The sequence below is a fragment of the Equus caballus genome, chromosome 19 (genome assembly GCF_041296265.1).
Source record: "Equus caballus isolate H_3958 breed thoroughbred chromosome 19, TB-T2T, whole genome shotgun sequence".
Lineage (NCBI taxonomy): Eukaryota > Metazoa > Chordata > Mammalia > Perissodactyla > Equidae > Equus > Equus caballus.
The window spans coordinates 65,105,734-65,120,031 of record NC_091702.1 but is presented as its reverse complement, the minus strand read 5'-3'; the positions used below and the strand labels follow the sequence as shown (position 1 = coordinate 65,120,031).

Below are 14,298 nucleotides of genomic sequence, written 5' to 3'. Positions count from 1 at the left end.
TTTTATAAATATATTCTCCAGGTCTGAGGAAAAAAATGTCTTTTCATTTTCTTAAAAGTATTGTTTAAACAGCAAAAGTTATAAATTTTCAGGGCTGGTCCGGTGGTGCAGTGGTTAAGTTCACACGTTCTGCTCAACAGCCTGGGGTTTGCCGGTCTGGATCCCGGGTGTGGACCTATGCACTACTTGTCAAGCCGTGCTGTAGCAGGCGTCCCACATATAAAGTAGAGGAAGATGGGCATGGATGTTGGCTCAGGGCTAATCTTCCTCAGCAAAAAGAGGAGGATTAGCAGATGTTAGCTCAGGGCTAATCTTCCTCAAAAAAAAGTTATAAATTTTCATGAAGGCCAATTAATTGCTTTTTCTTTTTTTTTTTTTTAAAGATTTTATTTTTTCCTTTTTCTCCCCAAAGCCCCCCAGTACATAGTTGTATATTCTTCGTTGTGGGTCCTTCTAGTTGTGGCATGTGGGATGCTGCCTCAGCGTGGCTTGATGAGCAGTGCTATGTCCGCGCCCAGGATTCGAACCAACGAAACACTGGGCCGCCTGCAGCGGAGCGCGCAAACTTAACCACTCGGCCACGGGGCCAGCCCCTTGCTTTTTCTTTTTTGAAGTTCATCTTTTTAATGTTGCATTTAAGCAATTGCCAAACCCAAAGTCACTGACTTTATCTTAGGTTTTCTTTTGGAACATACCCTATGTTTCAGTGGAAGTTTTATAGTTTTATCTCTTATATTTAGGTCTATGACCCATTTTGAATTGTTAATTTTTTGTTTATGGTATGAGGTAAGAGTCGAGATTCCTTTTTCTTGCCTATGGCTATTCAGTTGTTCCCAGCACTTTTTCTTGAACACATTATTCTATTGCCATTGAATTGCCTTGGCACCTTTATTGAAAGTGAATTGGCCGCATGTATCTCAATCTACTTCTGGACTCTCTAGTTTCATCGATCTATTAGTCTATCTTTACACCAGTAACTTACTGTGTTGATTACTGTAGCTTTATAATAACTCTCAAAGTTAGGTAGTATTAATCCTCCAACTTCTTTTTCAAAATTGTTTGACTATTCTAAGTCCTTGGTATTTGGTATTTCCATACAAATTTCAGAATCAGGTTGTAAATTTCTACCGAAAAAAAAGCCTGCTGGGATTTTGATTGGGATTGCATTGAATCTGTGGAGCAGTTTGGTGGAAAACTGACATCTTAACCATATTGAACCACTGACCCATGAATGAGATATCTCCTCAGTTATTTAGGCCTTCTTTAATGTCTCCCAGCCATGTTTGTTAGTTTTAGTGTAAAGATAATGCAAATCTGGGGCTGGCCCTGTGGCTGAGTGGTTAAGTTCGCGCACTCCGCTGCAGGCGGCCCAGTGTTTAGTTGGTTCGAACCCTGGGCGTGGACATGGCACTGCTCACCAAACCACGCTGAGGCAGCGTCCCACATGCCACAACTAGAAGGACCCACAATGAAGAATATACAACTATGTACCGGGAGGCTTTGGGGAGAAAAAGGAAAAAAATAAAATCTGTAAAAAAAAAAAAAAAAAAGATAATGCAAATCTTTTGTCCAATTTACCCTGAAAACTACAGATTTTTTGATTCTGTATTGTTTTTGTCTTTTTTTTCTTCTCCACAAAGTCCCCGGTACATAGTTGTATAGTCTAGTTGTAGGTCCTTCTGGCTGTGCTACATGGGATGCTGCCTCAGCATGGCTTGATGAACAGTGCTAGGTCTGTGCGCCCAGGATCAGAACCAGTGAAAAAACCCTAGGCTGCTGAAGCCCAGCGCACAAGTTTAACTACTCGGCCACAGGGCCGGCCCTGTAGTATTGTTTTGTAAACTTCAACTTCTAATTTTTCATTGCTAGTATATAAAATATAATTCATTTCTGTATTTGATCTTTTATGCTGCAGCCTTGCTAAACTCACTTATTCTGGCAGCATTTTTTTTTGTAGATTCCAAATGATTTTTTACATAGATGGTCATGTCTGCAAATAAAGACAGTTTGCAAAGTAAATAAGCTTCTTCCTTTCCAACCTGGTTCCCTTTTCTTCTTTCTGGCCTATAGCCTCAGCTAGAACCTGCAGTACAGTGTTGAGAAGTAGTGAGTGGACGTATTTGCATTGGTCCTGATCTTAGAGAAGGCAATTAACCTTTTGTGGACACCCTCTTTTGGGTTGGAGAAATTCCCTTCTATTCCTAGCGTGCCGAGAGATTTCATCAGGAAAGGATACTGGATTTTTTTCAGATGCCTTTTCTGCCTTTATTGAGATGATCATATCATTTTTCTTCTTTAGCTGTTTATGTTGTGAATTACCTTGGTTGATTTTGGAATGGTAAACCAACCTTGTGTTCCTGGGATAAATTTCACTTGACCACAATATATTAAGGTCCTTTTTTATGTATTGTTGGATTTGATTTGCTAACATTTTAAGAATTTTTGCATCTATGTTCATAAGGGTCTCTAGTTGCTTTTCTTGTAATACTTCTGTCTGGTTGAGGTATCAGTGTCTGCTGGTCTCATAAAATGACTTTGGAAGTATCTCCTCTTCAGTGGTCTAGAGAATTGTGTGGTAATTTGCATCTTATCTCTCAATTTTGATTATTCTGGCTGGAGGTTTAATACTTTTATTGATCTTTTCATAGAACTAGCTTTTGGTTCCATTGATTTTTATCTGTTTTTCAAATTTGTTTTCACTGACTTCTGCTTTTATTTTCCTTTGCTTAGTTTTGGTTTCATTTGCTCTTTTTTAAAGTTTCTTAAAGTGGGTGCTGAGGTCATTGATTGGAGACCTTTCCTCCTTTCCAACAGGTGTTTAGTGCTATAAATTCCCCTCTAAGTAATGCTTTAGTTGCACCCCCAACCTTTAATATGTTGTGGGGTTTTTTTCATTCAGTTTAACATACTAATTTCCCTTTTGACTTTGATCCAAGGATTATTTGTTATTTAGTTTCTAAATATTTGGAGATTTTCCAAATCTATTATTGATTTCTAATTTGATTCCATTGTGGCCAGATAACATACCTTGTATAATTTGAATCCTTTTAAATTTATTGAGACTTGTTTTATGGCCCAGAGTATGATCTGTCTTAGTAACTGTTCCATGTGCAATTGGAAAAATTAGACAGAAAGTCACTATCAACCAATGTGACCTAACTGAAATTTATAGAACACTTCAGCTAACAGCAGAATACACATTCTTTCCATCAGTTATTAACAGAGGGATATTGATATCTCTGAGGATAATCGTGGATTTGTCTATTTCTCATTACAGTTTTATCAGTTTTTGCTTCATGTATTTTGAAGCTCTGTTAGGTGCATAAATCTTAAGGGTTATTATATCATCTTGATGAATTGACCCTTTTTCCATTATGGAATAACTCTATCCCTGTATTTTAAAAATGACTTGTCTGATATTAATAAAACCAGTCGAACTTTATTTTGATTAGTATTATCATGATACATCTTTTTCCATCCATCCTTTAATTTTAACCTATCTGAGTCTTTGTATTTAAAGTGAGTTTCTTTTAGGCTGCATATGGCTGGATAATTTTTATCCAATTTGACAATCTCTGCCTTTTAATTGGGATGTTTAGACCATTTATGTTTAATGTGATTATTGATATGGATGGATTTAAATCTACCATCTTTCTATTTTGTATTTATCCCATTTGTTTTTTGTTTCTTTTTTCCTCTTCACTCTTGAATTAACTCAATATCATTCTATGATTCACCTTATCTCCTTTGTTGGATTATAAACTCTAATTCTTTGTTGTGTTATTTTAATTGTTGCTTTAGGATTTAGCATATACATCCTTAACATAACACAGTCTACCTTCAAGTAATGCACCACTTGACGTAAGAATCTTATAGTAGTCTACTGCATTTCACCCCTTTCTTTTGGTTGTCATACACTGTACTTCAACATCTGTATGAACCCCACAATGTTCCCCCGTACTCCCTGGCTTCCTAGTGAGTAGGCAGTGATACTCTTTGCATAATACTTTGAAGTCTGCTGTTGCATGTTGGACACCTGTCACCTGCAGTTTAGATGAAGCAACACACTTCACTGAAGTGACTCCCTTACCAGGATGGTACCCTATGTTGAGATAAGTCAGGATGTGTAGTCACTCATGAAAGTGCCACTTGACTTTGACCTAGCTGTTTGAAGTTGAGAACTAACAGAAAATGGGTGTTGCCTTGGTTGCAAATGAATAAATTACTAACATTACAGGGTTTAAAATGACTAAATAGTAGTCAGAGTATGACATCAAGTGGGTATTCAGGGAAGGACTCCTTGCTACCACCAAAAGTTAGGTTTGTACAAAGTATACTAAATGCAAAAAGGCTGAGACTAGAGTTTAGGTTTGGGGGTGAATATTCTGCTCCATCGGCACAAGCTCTAAATCTTTATGTCCCCCTTCAGCACTGCTGGGCGGGTTTTGGTGGTGAGCAGGCTTGAGGAAGCAGAGGATGGGAAGGGAAAAGATGTGTGCTCTGTGGAGTCTGCACTGATCAGACACAGTGCCAGTGCAGCCGGCTCAATATAGTCTCTTCTCCTTTGTGTCTTAGAAACACCTGTGTTGCAGGTTCATATTTCTTGTTAAATTATTATCTTCATCCGGCTCTATTTCTTCTTGAATGAAGATTGGAGGATAGGTAATAGCTAGTTGTTGGAAGAGAATGCACTTTAGGATAAAATGGTCTTGTTAAAATCGGGAATTAAAAAGTTAAGCCCCAGATCTACAGTCAGGTAACTAAAACACATGCATACAAGGCCACTACTTGTTGTTCAATGATTTCTTCATAGCTGGTTCATAATTCACCAAATGAACAAGAATCTGGAAGACTGGAGCTTGGTGGGCAAGCAGCAGTAACATTCTAAGTGTTGTGATCCAGCTCTTCCTGAAATATTTTAAACCCTACAAATGTTTTCTTTCATGCTCAGCTATTCTTACTACTGTCTGTAGATTCATTCTCGAAGTTTCTCCTTCAAAACAAAACAAAAACCATACTTTCTGGTAAAAAAAAACTTATTATTTTCACCTAATTTCTTAAAGGAGTCATTTCTGCTCAGGAGTTAATCCTTGTCTCAGTGACTTTTCAGGGAGGCCTTGCGGCCAGGTTCTACCCTCGCCATCCAGGGACACTCTGGCAAAGATCACGAAGGATCTATTTGCAGCCCTGCCTGCCCATTTGAACTCTCTGAAACCTAACACCGTCGATGTGACCTCAGTCTCACTGGCTCTCTGACCACATTTTCATTGCCACCTTTGTCCCTTAGATGTTGATATTTTTTTCAGCCCAGGGGTTTATTTTCAGCCCTTTAAATTTTGTCCCAGAGTAACCTCATCTGCATGCACAGTCTTAACTACATAATAATTCTCAAGCTTGTAGTTCCACTATTGGTGTCTCCTCGCCAGTTTAAAAAGAAACAACATCTTGCTGGACTCGACTCGAATGTGGATGGCTTTTTTTCAGCTCAGACTCCTAATGTCCTTTCCCTTTGATTTTTTTTTTTAACTTTGGTGGTTTCTCCATCTGCTAGAAAGCTCCTTACCTAAATCTTATTTATCCCTCAAGTCCTAGCAGAATTTGTTACTCTCATGTGTTTTCATACACATTGTATATAACTTTATGGCACCAAAACTGTCATCCTAGTTTTGGAGTTTTTTGAGGCTTTTATGTTACCTTTTTATGGCTAATCCTCACCCTGACAGGTGCTCAGTAAATGCTGCGTTGGAGTGAATTCATTCCTACAGATTACACTTGTACATGTGCAAATTTTCTGGCTAAATAACTTCTACATATTCTGGAATGATTCCCTTACCCTAAGGGATTCTAATCCGGGAAGATCTGGGACATGGTATAGCGTCCTGTAATTTACAGCTGGATGGGACCTCCATTTACTTAGGATCACACAGCCGGTGAAAGCAGTGTTAGGTAGAACTAAGGTCGCCTGATGCTCAGGCCACTAATACTTTTCCCTGCTCCACGCTGGTGTCTAAAATAGACATTGTAATCCTCTAAACCTGTGAAAGATTAAGCTTGAGGTGAATTAATAGACGTATGGTCAGTTCTCCGTGGGTCTCTTCCTGCACACCTTGTGAACAGAGGCATTGATAGCTTTTCTTCCTTTCAAAACCGTATGCTGAACAGCTTTGGCACACAGAGACTGTCTCTTTCTGGAGCACAGGATGGGTTTGTTTTCTAACCAGTATAATAAAAATGTTTCCCTCTGATGTAAAAGGCAGGTTTGTTTGCAGCCAGCCTATAAAGATTTGGGTTTCCTGGGCCAGCCCTGGTGCCTGAGTGGCTAAGTCTGGTGCGCTCTGCTTCAGGGGCCCAGGTTCACTTCCTGGGTGCGGATGTATACCATTCATCTGTCCGTGCCATGCTGTGCTCGCAGTGTCCCCCATACAAACTAGAGGAAGACTGGCAACAGATATTAGCTCAGGGCTCATCTCCCTCAGCAAAAAATCCCGATTTGGGTTCCCGAAGCTCTGAGTCCTCAGCTGTGACACAGACCCCTCTGCGTGTGCAGCACCCACCTAGATCACTCCAGGTCTCCATGGGACCTGGGTGCAAGGGAAGCAAAGCGAACGTGGAGCGCATGCTGCCTGCCGCACTGCACGTGGCTAAGTCTGCTGTCTCTGAGCCCGGATCTCATGTCTTCTACCAGCATTCATGAAACTGTAGTTTGCAAGAAGGTAAAATCTTAGACCCTTCACTGTTCTTGATGTGAGGCAGATCTTCTGAGCAATAAAACTGGGTGAAGGTTGTTTAACACGCACATCACTGATAATTCAGACCTGGGTCATCTCTGCAGAAAATCCCCTGCCCTACCTGGTCCCCCTTGCTTTAATCTTTCCACTCTCCAAAATGATGCCCAGGAGTCAGTTCCAGTCACGGCCTGCCTCCGCTCTACTTGCTGGAGAACCTGCCTGGCAAGCCCTCCCACAGCCTCGAGGACAGCACTTGCACACGGCCGTGAGATCCTCCACTGCGGGCAGAACGGGAGAAGTTGAGCCCTGTGTCCCTGAGCTCTGAAAGGCAGCAGTGGTTTTGGCCCTTGGCCTGTCCCCACCCCTAACTTCCTCCCCTCCTTTGGGTGGGGCCAGGCACCACTGCCAGCCTTGCCCAGGGATCCACAGGCTCCTGAATCCCTCCAGCATGAAGCCCATCTGGAAGGTCTCACTCAGCCCCCAGGAGAATGTGCGAACTCTCCCCTTAAACCACACTGCAGTTATTTTCATATTGCCTCATTTTAAGAGTTTCAAAACATTTGGAAATAGTTTTCCTCTTGCTATTTCTTCCAGGTACTGGCTGAGGCATCTCACCTTTTCCCTGGTATCTGAAGAGCAGCCTTTGGGCCTGGTGATTATACTGCCATGATCACATCTAATTTACGTCACAGACGCCCCCACTCCTGACTAGAACCTCCTGTCTGGCTGGGATGTACGTTTGCTGCATAACCTCCTGTGGCCAAAATTTAAGTACGTGTGAAGTCATGCTGTACTTTGAGACACTCAAAAGAATTCCATTAAACTGTAAGCCACCTTGTACACAAGAGCCAAAGTAGCGTGCATTGTTTCCTATGTGTAACAAACTGCCACCAATTTAGTGCCTGAAAACCACAGAAACTCATTCTCTCAGAGTTCTGGAGGCCAGGAGTCTTGACATCAGTTCCACCGGTTGAAATCGGTGTCCACAGGGCCAAGTTCTGCTCTAGGGCAGAATCTGTTTCTTGCCTTCCCAGTTTCTGGTGCCTGCCAGCACTCCTTGGCTTGTGGCCACATCACTCCAATCTCTGCCTGTGCTCACACTGCCTTCTCTTCTTTCTGAATCCTCCCTCTTACAAGGATACTTGGGATTACATTTGGGGCCCACCAAATAATCTGGGATAATTTTCCCATCTCAAGATCCTTGACTCACATCTGCAAAGTCCATTTTTGCCATATAAGGTAACATTCACAGGTTCCAGGGATCAAGATGTGGACATCTTTTGGGGGACCATTATAAATTCTACCAATAGATCAAGTTAAAATTCTGTCACTTTCTTCAAAAATCAATTCTTCAGAGGACTGAGATTAGGATTAATTATTACCCCCTCACTCCTATGTTATTTCCTTATAAATACAAAGACCATACAACCCAATTTACCCAGGACAGTCTTGAGTAATTACGACTTTTACACTCAAAAATTTCCTAGTTGGTTAAATTACATGGTCCTCCTGTTTATAAACATCCTTAAGAAGATGACAATTAGTTGAGCTCTACTGGGACACAACACTATATAAACTAGAATTTGAGTCCCCAGTGGGCAGAAAGTTCTATGTGACTTGTTTCAAAACCAAAGCTTCTTACTATGTGGGATCGATTCCGTTTGCACCACAGTCACTTGGGTAGCTCGTGCAAGGCGTCCCTTCCGAAAGACTCCGCCATGGGGAGACTGATCAGAACTCACGGTGAGGGCGCAGTCTGAGGACAAACGGGCCACAGGCAGGTGTAAGCGGCCCCTTCCAGCCGCCTGTAAGCATGGGTGTTGGCAGACTGCAGCGGGGGCTGAGCTGGCCCCTCCAGCTCTGCTTAGAGCTTTGCTCACCAGGAGGAAGGATGGCAGCTGGCAGAAAACTCCACCATTCACACCAAAAACTTACTTTGCTTTATATACTAACGTGTCCAGCATGTCCTTACTTTCAGTTAGTTTGTGCCCATGAGAGAATGATCATGATTTTACCCAATGCTATAATAAATGAATAAACTACCTCTCTCTATTTAAGGAATAGATAGGAAAGCTTGACTGTAATATTTATTTGGTGAATTTACATGTGAGGTCATTTACAAAAGTCAAGGTACAGACAGATGCAGCTTTCAGTGCGGTTTCAAATATTTCTGAGAACAGGGAACAGTCCACGAGGATTTGGAATGACAGTATTGATGGCACATGCTTCCGCTTCCTTTGTGTGTTTGTTATACCCACCCCCGAGGGGTGGGAAGGGAGAAGAGTAGAAGACAGGATCAGTGTTCACGTAAACACAGCCATGCAAATAAAAACTTCTTAAGGCAGAGGTCATTCAGAGACACAGAACGTTTCTCTTTCAGGGTTATCCTAGCAGGTGCAGAATTTAAGAAGTAAAATGCAGAGCTCTCAAACTTTCTATTATCCGAGTCATCTCAAATCATGTTAACTGCCCCCACTCATTAGTTAGAGCCCTCCTCAATATTTTCCAGACTCTGACTTTGGAAAGGAATCATTTCTAATAGTTTCTAAAAAGACAGCATTTGTAGACAAAATCTTTTTGGTTTCGATAGGATAAAGCACCCTTTTAAAGAGGGGTAAAATGTTCCTTTACTCCCAGTGATGTAAACTCTAATTAGACTTCATTTCCAGAGAAGCGTAGGTGAAGGCTTTGCTCTTTTATTATACTCAGACTTGGATAAACTTTTCCCAACACCAAATATCGCAAAGCAAAATGCTCCTTAAGAACACAACCTCTCCCCCACCAGGAAAATCCAGCAGATAAGCAAAAAGATGGTCTATAAAAGTGACAAGTGGAAAAAAACCATAAAGTGATTTCTAAGTAAGAAGGCGAGGTAAAGATAAAATGAACAAAAGTCTGCTGTCAGCATCCTTAGCGAAGGGCTGGACCTGGGCAGTCAGCAGCCGTGGGGACCAGGGACAGCCAGGCCCTGAGCAGCACTGTGCGCTCCAGCGCCTGGGGCGACACTGGCTCAGAAGCCATTAAGCACATGCAGCCGTGGCCGACGCACTGCACTCGCCACCCCAGGAAACGCTGCGCTTCTGGTTCCCAGACACGCTACATCCTTTCCGAACCTCTAGCCACATTTTCTCTACTAGAAATTTCAAGCGAATTAAATACTCCCACATATCACACTTACTCCGTCTTTACACACATGACCAACCTGCATTTTCTTTAAAAAGTATGCTATTAAATAGTAGTACCTATTACAGAAAATAGCCAGGGGCAGTTACAAATACATTTCCATTTCCTCTTACCTCGCGCCTGGTCCACTCTCCCACGAAGACTCAGTCTCCCAGCACAGAGATCAATCAGAATCCTCCGCTTCTGAATAATTTACTGTATGAAAGCCAGCTGCTGTGGACTTTAAGAACGAGACACATGACCCTTTAGAGATGAAGGGGCCCAAGGGCTTAGCAGCTGCCCCTGAGTCTTTCTGGCGCCCGCAGAGTCAGAGGCACTGTGCACGCCCACAGTGGCTTAAAGGGTCTCTCAACTTTGCTGCCTTAAACACAAAATGCCCATTTAAGCTTTGTTTCCTTAAAAAAAAAAAATCAACTAAAAGAGATTAATTGAACCTAAAAGAAACCTATTTTACAGCAATTATGTTAATTTAAAAACCAACATGCTATAAAAATACTCTTACTACACCCACACACACACCCACATACACAGAGACAGAAATCATCCAGAACACAATCACTCCTCTATCCCTCTCCAAAAGAAAAGCCAAATCAACAAATCAAAGTTTTTATTTGCATGGCCAGTTATCACGGGTACTCTGCAGCTCTGTTTTGCTATCCCTTTAACAGGTTCTAAGCTTTTGTTGCACAGGGAATCAAAGCTGCGACACTGCAGACCCCTTCAACAGCTACCGTGACACAGACGTGACGCACGACCACGGCACACACAGAAATACGAGATTCCACCGGTCACCACAGTTCATGACAGTGTCCTTAGGGGTCAGCTGAAGAGGGGTAAATTTCTCTTAAAAAGAGGATCATTTTCCTCCCCCCATTTTACAATGTTGGTGGTTTTAATCCGTATTTCTTTGCAACTTCTGTCTGGGCGTGGGCAGCGTCACAGAGTGAGTACAGGTGAGCCATCTCCATCTCTGATTTGGCCAGGTTAATAGCTTTGTTGAACATGTCAATGGCTTTCTCCATGTTTCCTCTGAAAGAACAAAGATTTTAAACGTCTCAGATTCAACAAGCACTTCATGGAACACGATGAAGTTTCTAAGTGATGCTCCATGGAGTGTGACCACTAAGGTTCAACTATGGTTCTAACAAAGTGCTTCTTTTTAACGAACAAAATAATGCCCAGCACAAAGAAAGCACTCAATGAATGTCAGCTACAGTTACAAATACTACGTGCTTACGTTATCCCTATCGTCATCTTTGTTTACAGAGAAGAACAGTGAGGCTAGAGAAATTAAATGACTTATGTAGAATCGTTATCCTGTCTGGCTCCTACACCCTGCATGCCTCGACTGCACCATGGGCGGCTTCAGAAAGCAGTGACCTGGCCTCAGAGAATATTCACGTACTGGGGCCTGACCTTCACAGATCCGTGTGGGCCCACCTTCCTTCCCCTCATCTCTTCCCAGCATCTCCCACCTCGTGCACCTCCATCCAGACCCACAGGTCCCCCGAGTTCTCTGTGCCACGCCCTCAGACCAGCACACAGTGCTCAGATGATGACTGCCTCTCTGCCTGATTCTGGTGAAACCCTCACCTTCCTAAGGCCCAGCTCAAACACAGTCTCTTCAAGAGAAGTGCTTCCCCATCCCTCTCCAGGGGAGCTGGCCGCACCCTCCCCTAGCGTTTCCTCGTTCTATGGACAGCCTAAGCAGTCAGGTGAATATATATTTGTTTACACCACCGTCCTGCTAGATCCATAATTAAAGACACCTCTCAATTCCCAGGACCTAGTACAATGCCTAGTAACTAGTGTCTGTCTTTTGACTAAATGAATGATTACGCTTGGTCAAAAACAGATAATTTACCTCCTATAGTCTAAGTGTGGTTAGGCTTTATATACCCGCCAAGAACCAAGAGCTGTTTTAAGTAACTGATATTAGCTATGTACATATGCATACATGTATGTAATCTTTCAATAAATATTTATTAATTCCCTACTATATATATGCTGCTTAGACTCTAAGAAGTATGACGTACCTCTGGGGTGTATTTAACCTCCTACCACAATATATGGCTACATGATAGACTTATTTTTTTAAAAAACAACTTCTTTCAAGAGTTCATGTTCAGAAATTAGGTAGACAGCGGACCTGCTAAATCCTAGGATAATCAGCCATTTAATTAATTCATTCATTCACATTCATTTCTTTGTAAGGCAGGATTTAGAATGGATTCCTTAAAGTACAATTAACACACCAACAAAATCCATCATATCCCATAAATCAGGGGTCCTTAACCCAGGCTCTATAAACAACTTAAATTAAATGCAAAGTGTTTTTGTATGTGCTTATTCTAAGAAAGTCGAGAGCTTTGCTCAAAAGATTAAGAACCACTACTCCATCCTATTCTAGCATGAGAATATTTTATTCACATTAAAAAATTGGCAATTAAGAAATAATTTACTATTTACATGCAACTGTCAGTATAGAATGGTTCAAAAGATGCAGAAAAATTTTCATGAGCCTATATGTATTCAGCCTACTCTGGAGCAGAACGGGCTGAATGATGGGTAATTAAGACAACTCCTACTCGTTCCTGACAAGCGAACCCAGCAAGATCAGTTGCTGTGGCATCAGTGAAATATGGGCTCATATCCTGTTTCTACTACTGGCTCACCGTGTAACCTTGTTAACTTAACCAGTGTGGGCATTAGTTTCTACACTCTTCAGTTAAATTGAGGATCATAAAATCTCTACATTTATAAGGACTGGGATATAGATCAACTGAAATATTATTTGGAAAACAGCTCAAGTTCAGTACCTGGCACAGAGTAGGTACTCAAGTGGACGGCAATACCAGTATGAAGACGGTGTACTACGCTAGACTCTAACGGCATAAAGAGCTGTCTCCTGGTAATGGCGAACCTCAAGTGCAACTCCGAATAAAGAATTACATAAAACAACAAGTTATGGGAAGTCAGAGTTGCAAAAGGTCTAAACCAACTCCCTGAATTTAAAGGAATCTCAGGGGCTCAGAGATGATGCTGCAGCCTGCGAGTCGCTCGCTCGGCTGGTGGCTTCTTGTAGCAGGATCTACATCTCCTGGCTGCACTGCGCTGCCTAAGCACAAGGCAGATGTGTGTTTTTTCCTCCAACACACACACTAAGGTGAAAAGAAGAAAGAACACACAACAGGGATTAGAGAAAGATCAAGTTTCCCTTTCTAATGCACATGCAAGACTTAAATAACTTTTTTAAGTGTGAATTTTAAACTGGAAAAATAACAAAACAATGTATGTCAAAGTTGTACAGTTTTGAGGGAAGCCTGCCTCAAAAGGCATAACATATTAAGCCTTAAAACTTTAACAGATATTGACAACATATCTGTAATGAGAAGAACAAAAAGATAACTATCTATGGAGCTGCCTTAAATTCCCTAAGACTCTACAAGTTACCTTTGCACTTCAATAGTTCCCATGGTTTCATACGCAAAGTCACATTTATTGTCAATTTCAATGGCCTTGCTGATAAGCTCCAAACCTCTGTCCAGATCTTGCTTCCACTGAAGTTGAAGTAAACTGCAAATACAGAACGGCAGTCAGATGTGACCACGGCCCAGCATCAAGAGAATATAAATGCATGATTCAATTTCTGCCCCCGATGAATCCACAATTTAATTTACAAGGAAAAACAAAATCTAAATCAGTATATAACAGCATCAAATTGGGCTTTTTCCCCTCAATTTATATTGGTTTTGTAGTCTCAATTCCTTATTATGAAAAAAAGTGTCCAATGGTCTAGGCTTCATTACTAAGTGTCTTGCAGAGCTTAATGTTTTACTTTGTATAAATTTAAGTGAAGTTTTTAAATGATAATTAAAGTACACAAGGACAAGAAAAACTTATTTTGTATGTTTCTTATTTTGATACAAGTAACATCTGACAGGATGTGCAGAACTGAAATCCTTAAACTAGATTGAAAACAGTACATTTACTAATTGCTGTATAAGAATGAAACATAAGCAAAATTTAAAAAGTAACAGTGAAGCATCCAGAGCATTAAGAAATTTGTCAATTAACTCACTCATACTCTACCACAGTCCCTTTTGCCTCAGTGACCAAAAGAAATCCATCCTGTTACCATGCAGGAAATTTAATTTCTTACTGGAACAAACAGAACCACAAAATACATACCCTTTATGAACATATGTTGTGGCATTATCTGGTTCCAAATCAATACATTTATCATACATTTCATCAGCTTTGCCAAACTGCTGTTGATCTGTTAATGCCTATGTGAGGAGATATTTCAGTTATATTAAGGTAACTGTCAATCTAAGCAATTAAAAGCATATTGATTATTAATTATTAAAACTTACTCCATTTATCT

The 14,298-nt window shown here is 41.1% G+C and overlaps 1 protein-coding gene across 1 annotated transcript in view; it reads right to left on the bottom strand.

The window, feature by feature from the left end:
- Positions 1-8,802: 8,802 nt before the first annotated feature.
- Positions 8,803-14,298, bottom strand: part of TOMM70 (translocase of outer mitochondrial membrane 70) — a 34,573-nt gene continuing 29,077 nt past the window's right edge. The window contains exons 10-12 of the mRNA XM_014732669.3: positions 14,103-14,200; positions 13,365-13,487; positions 8,803-10,940 (exon numbers count right to left, since the gene is read on the bottom strand). Coding sequence (XP_014588155.2) covers positions 10,787-10,940; positions 13,365-13,487; positions 14,103-14,200 — 375 coding nt within the window. The 3' untranslated portion in view covers positions 8,803-10,786. The remainder of the gene's footprint in view (positions 10,941-13,364; positions 13,488-14,102; positions 14,201-14,298) is intronic.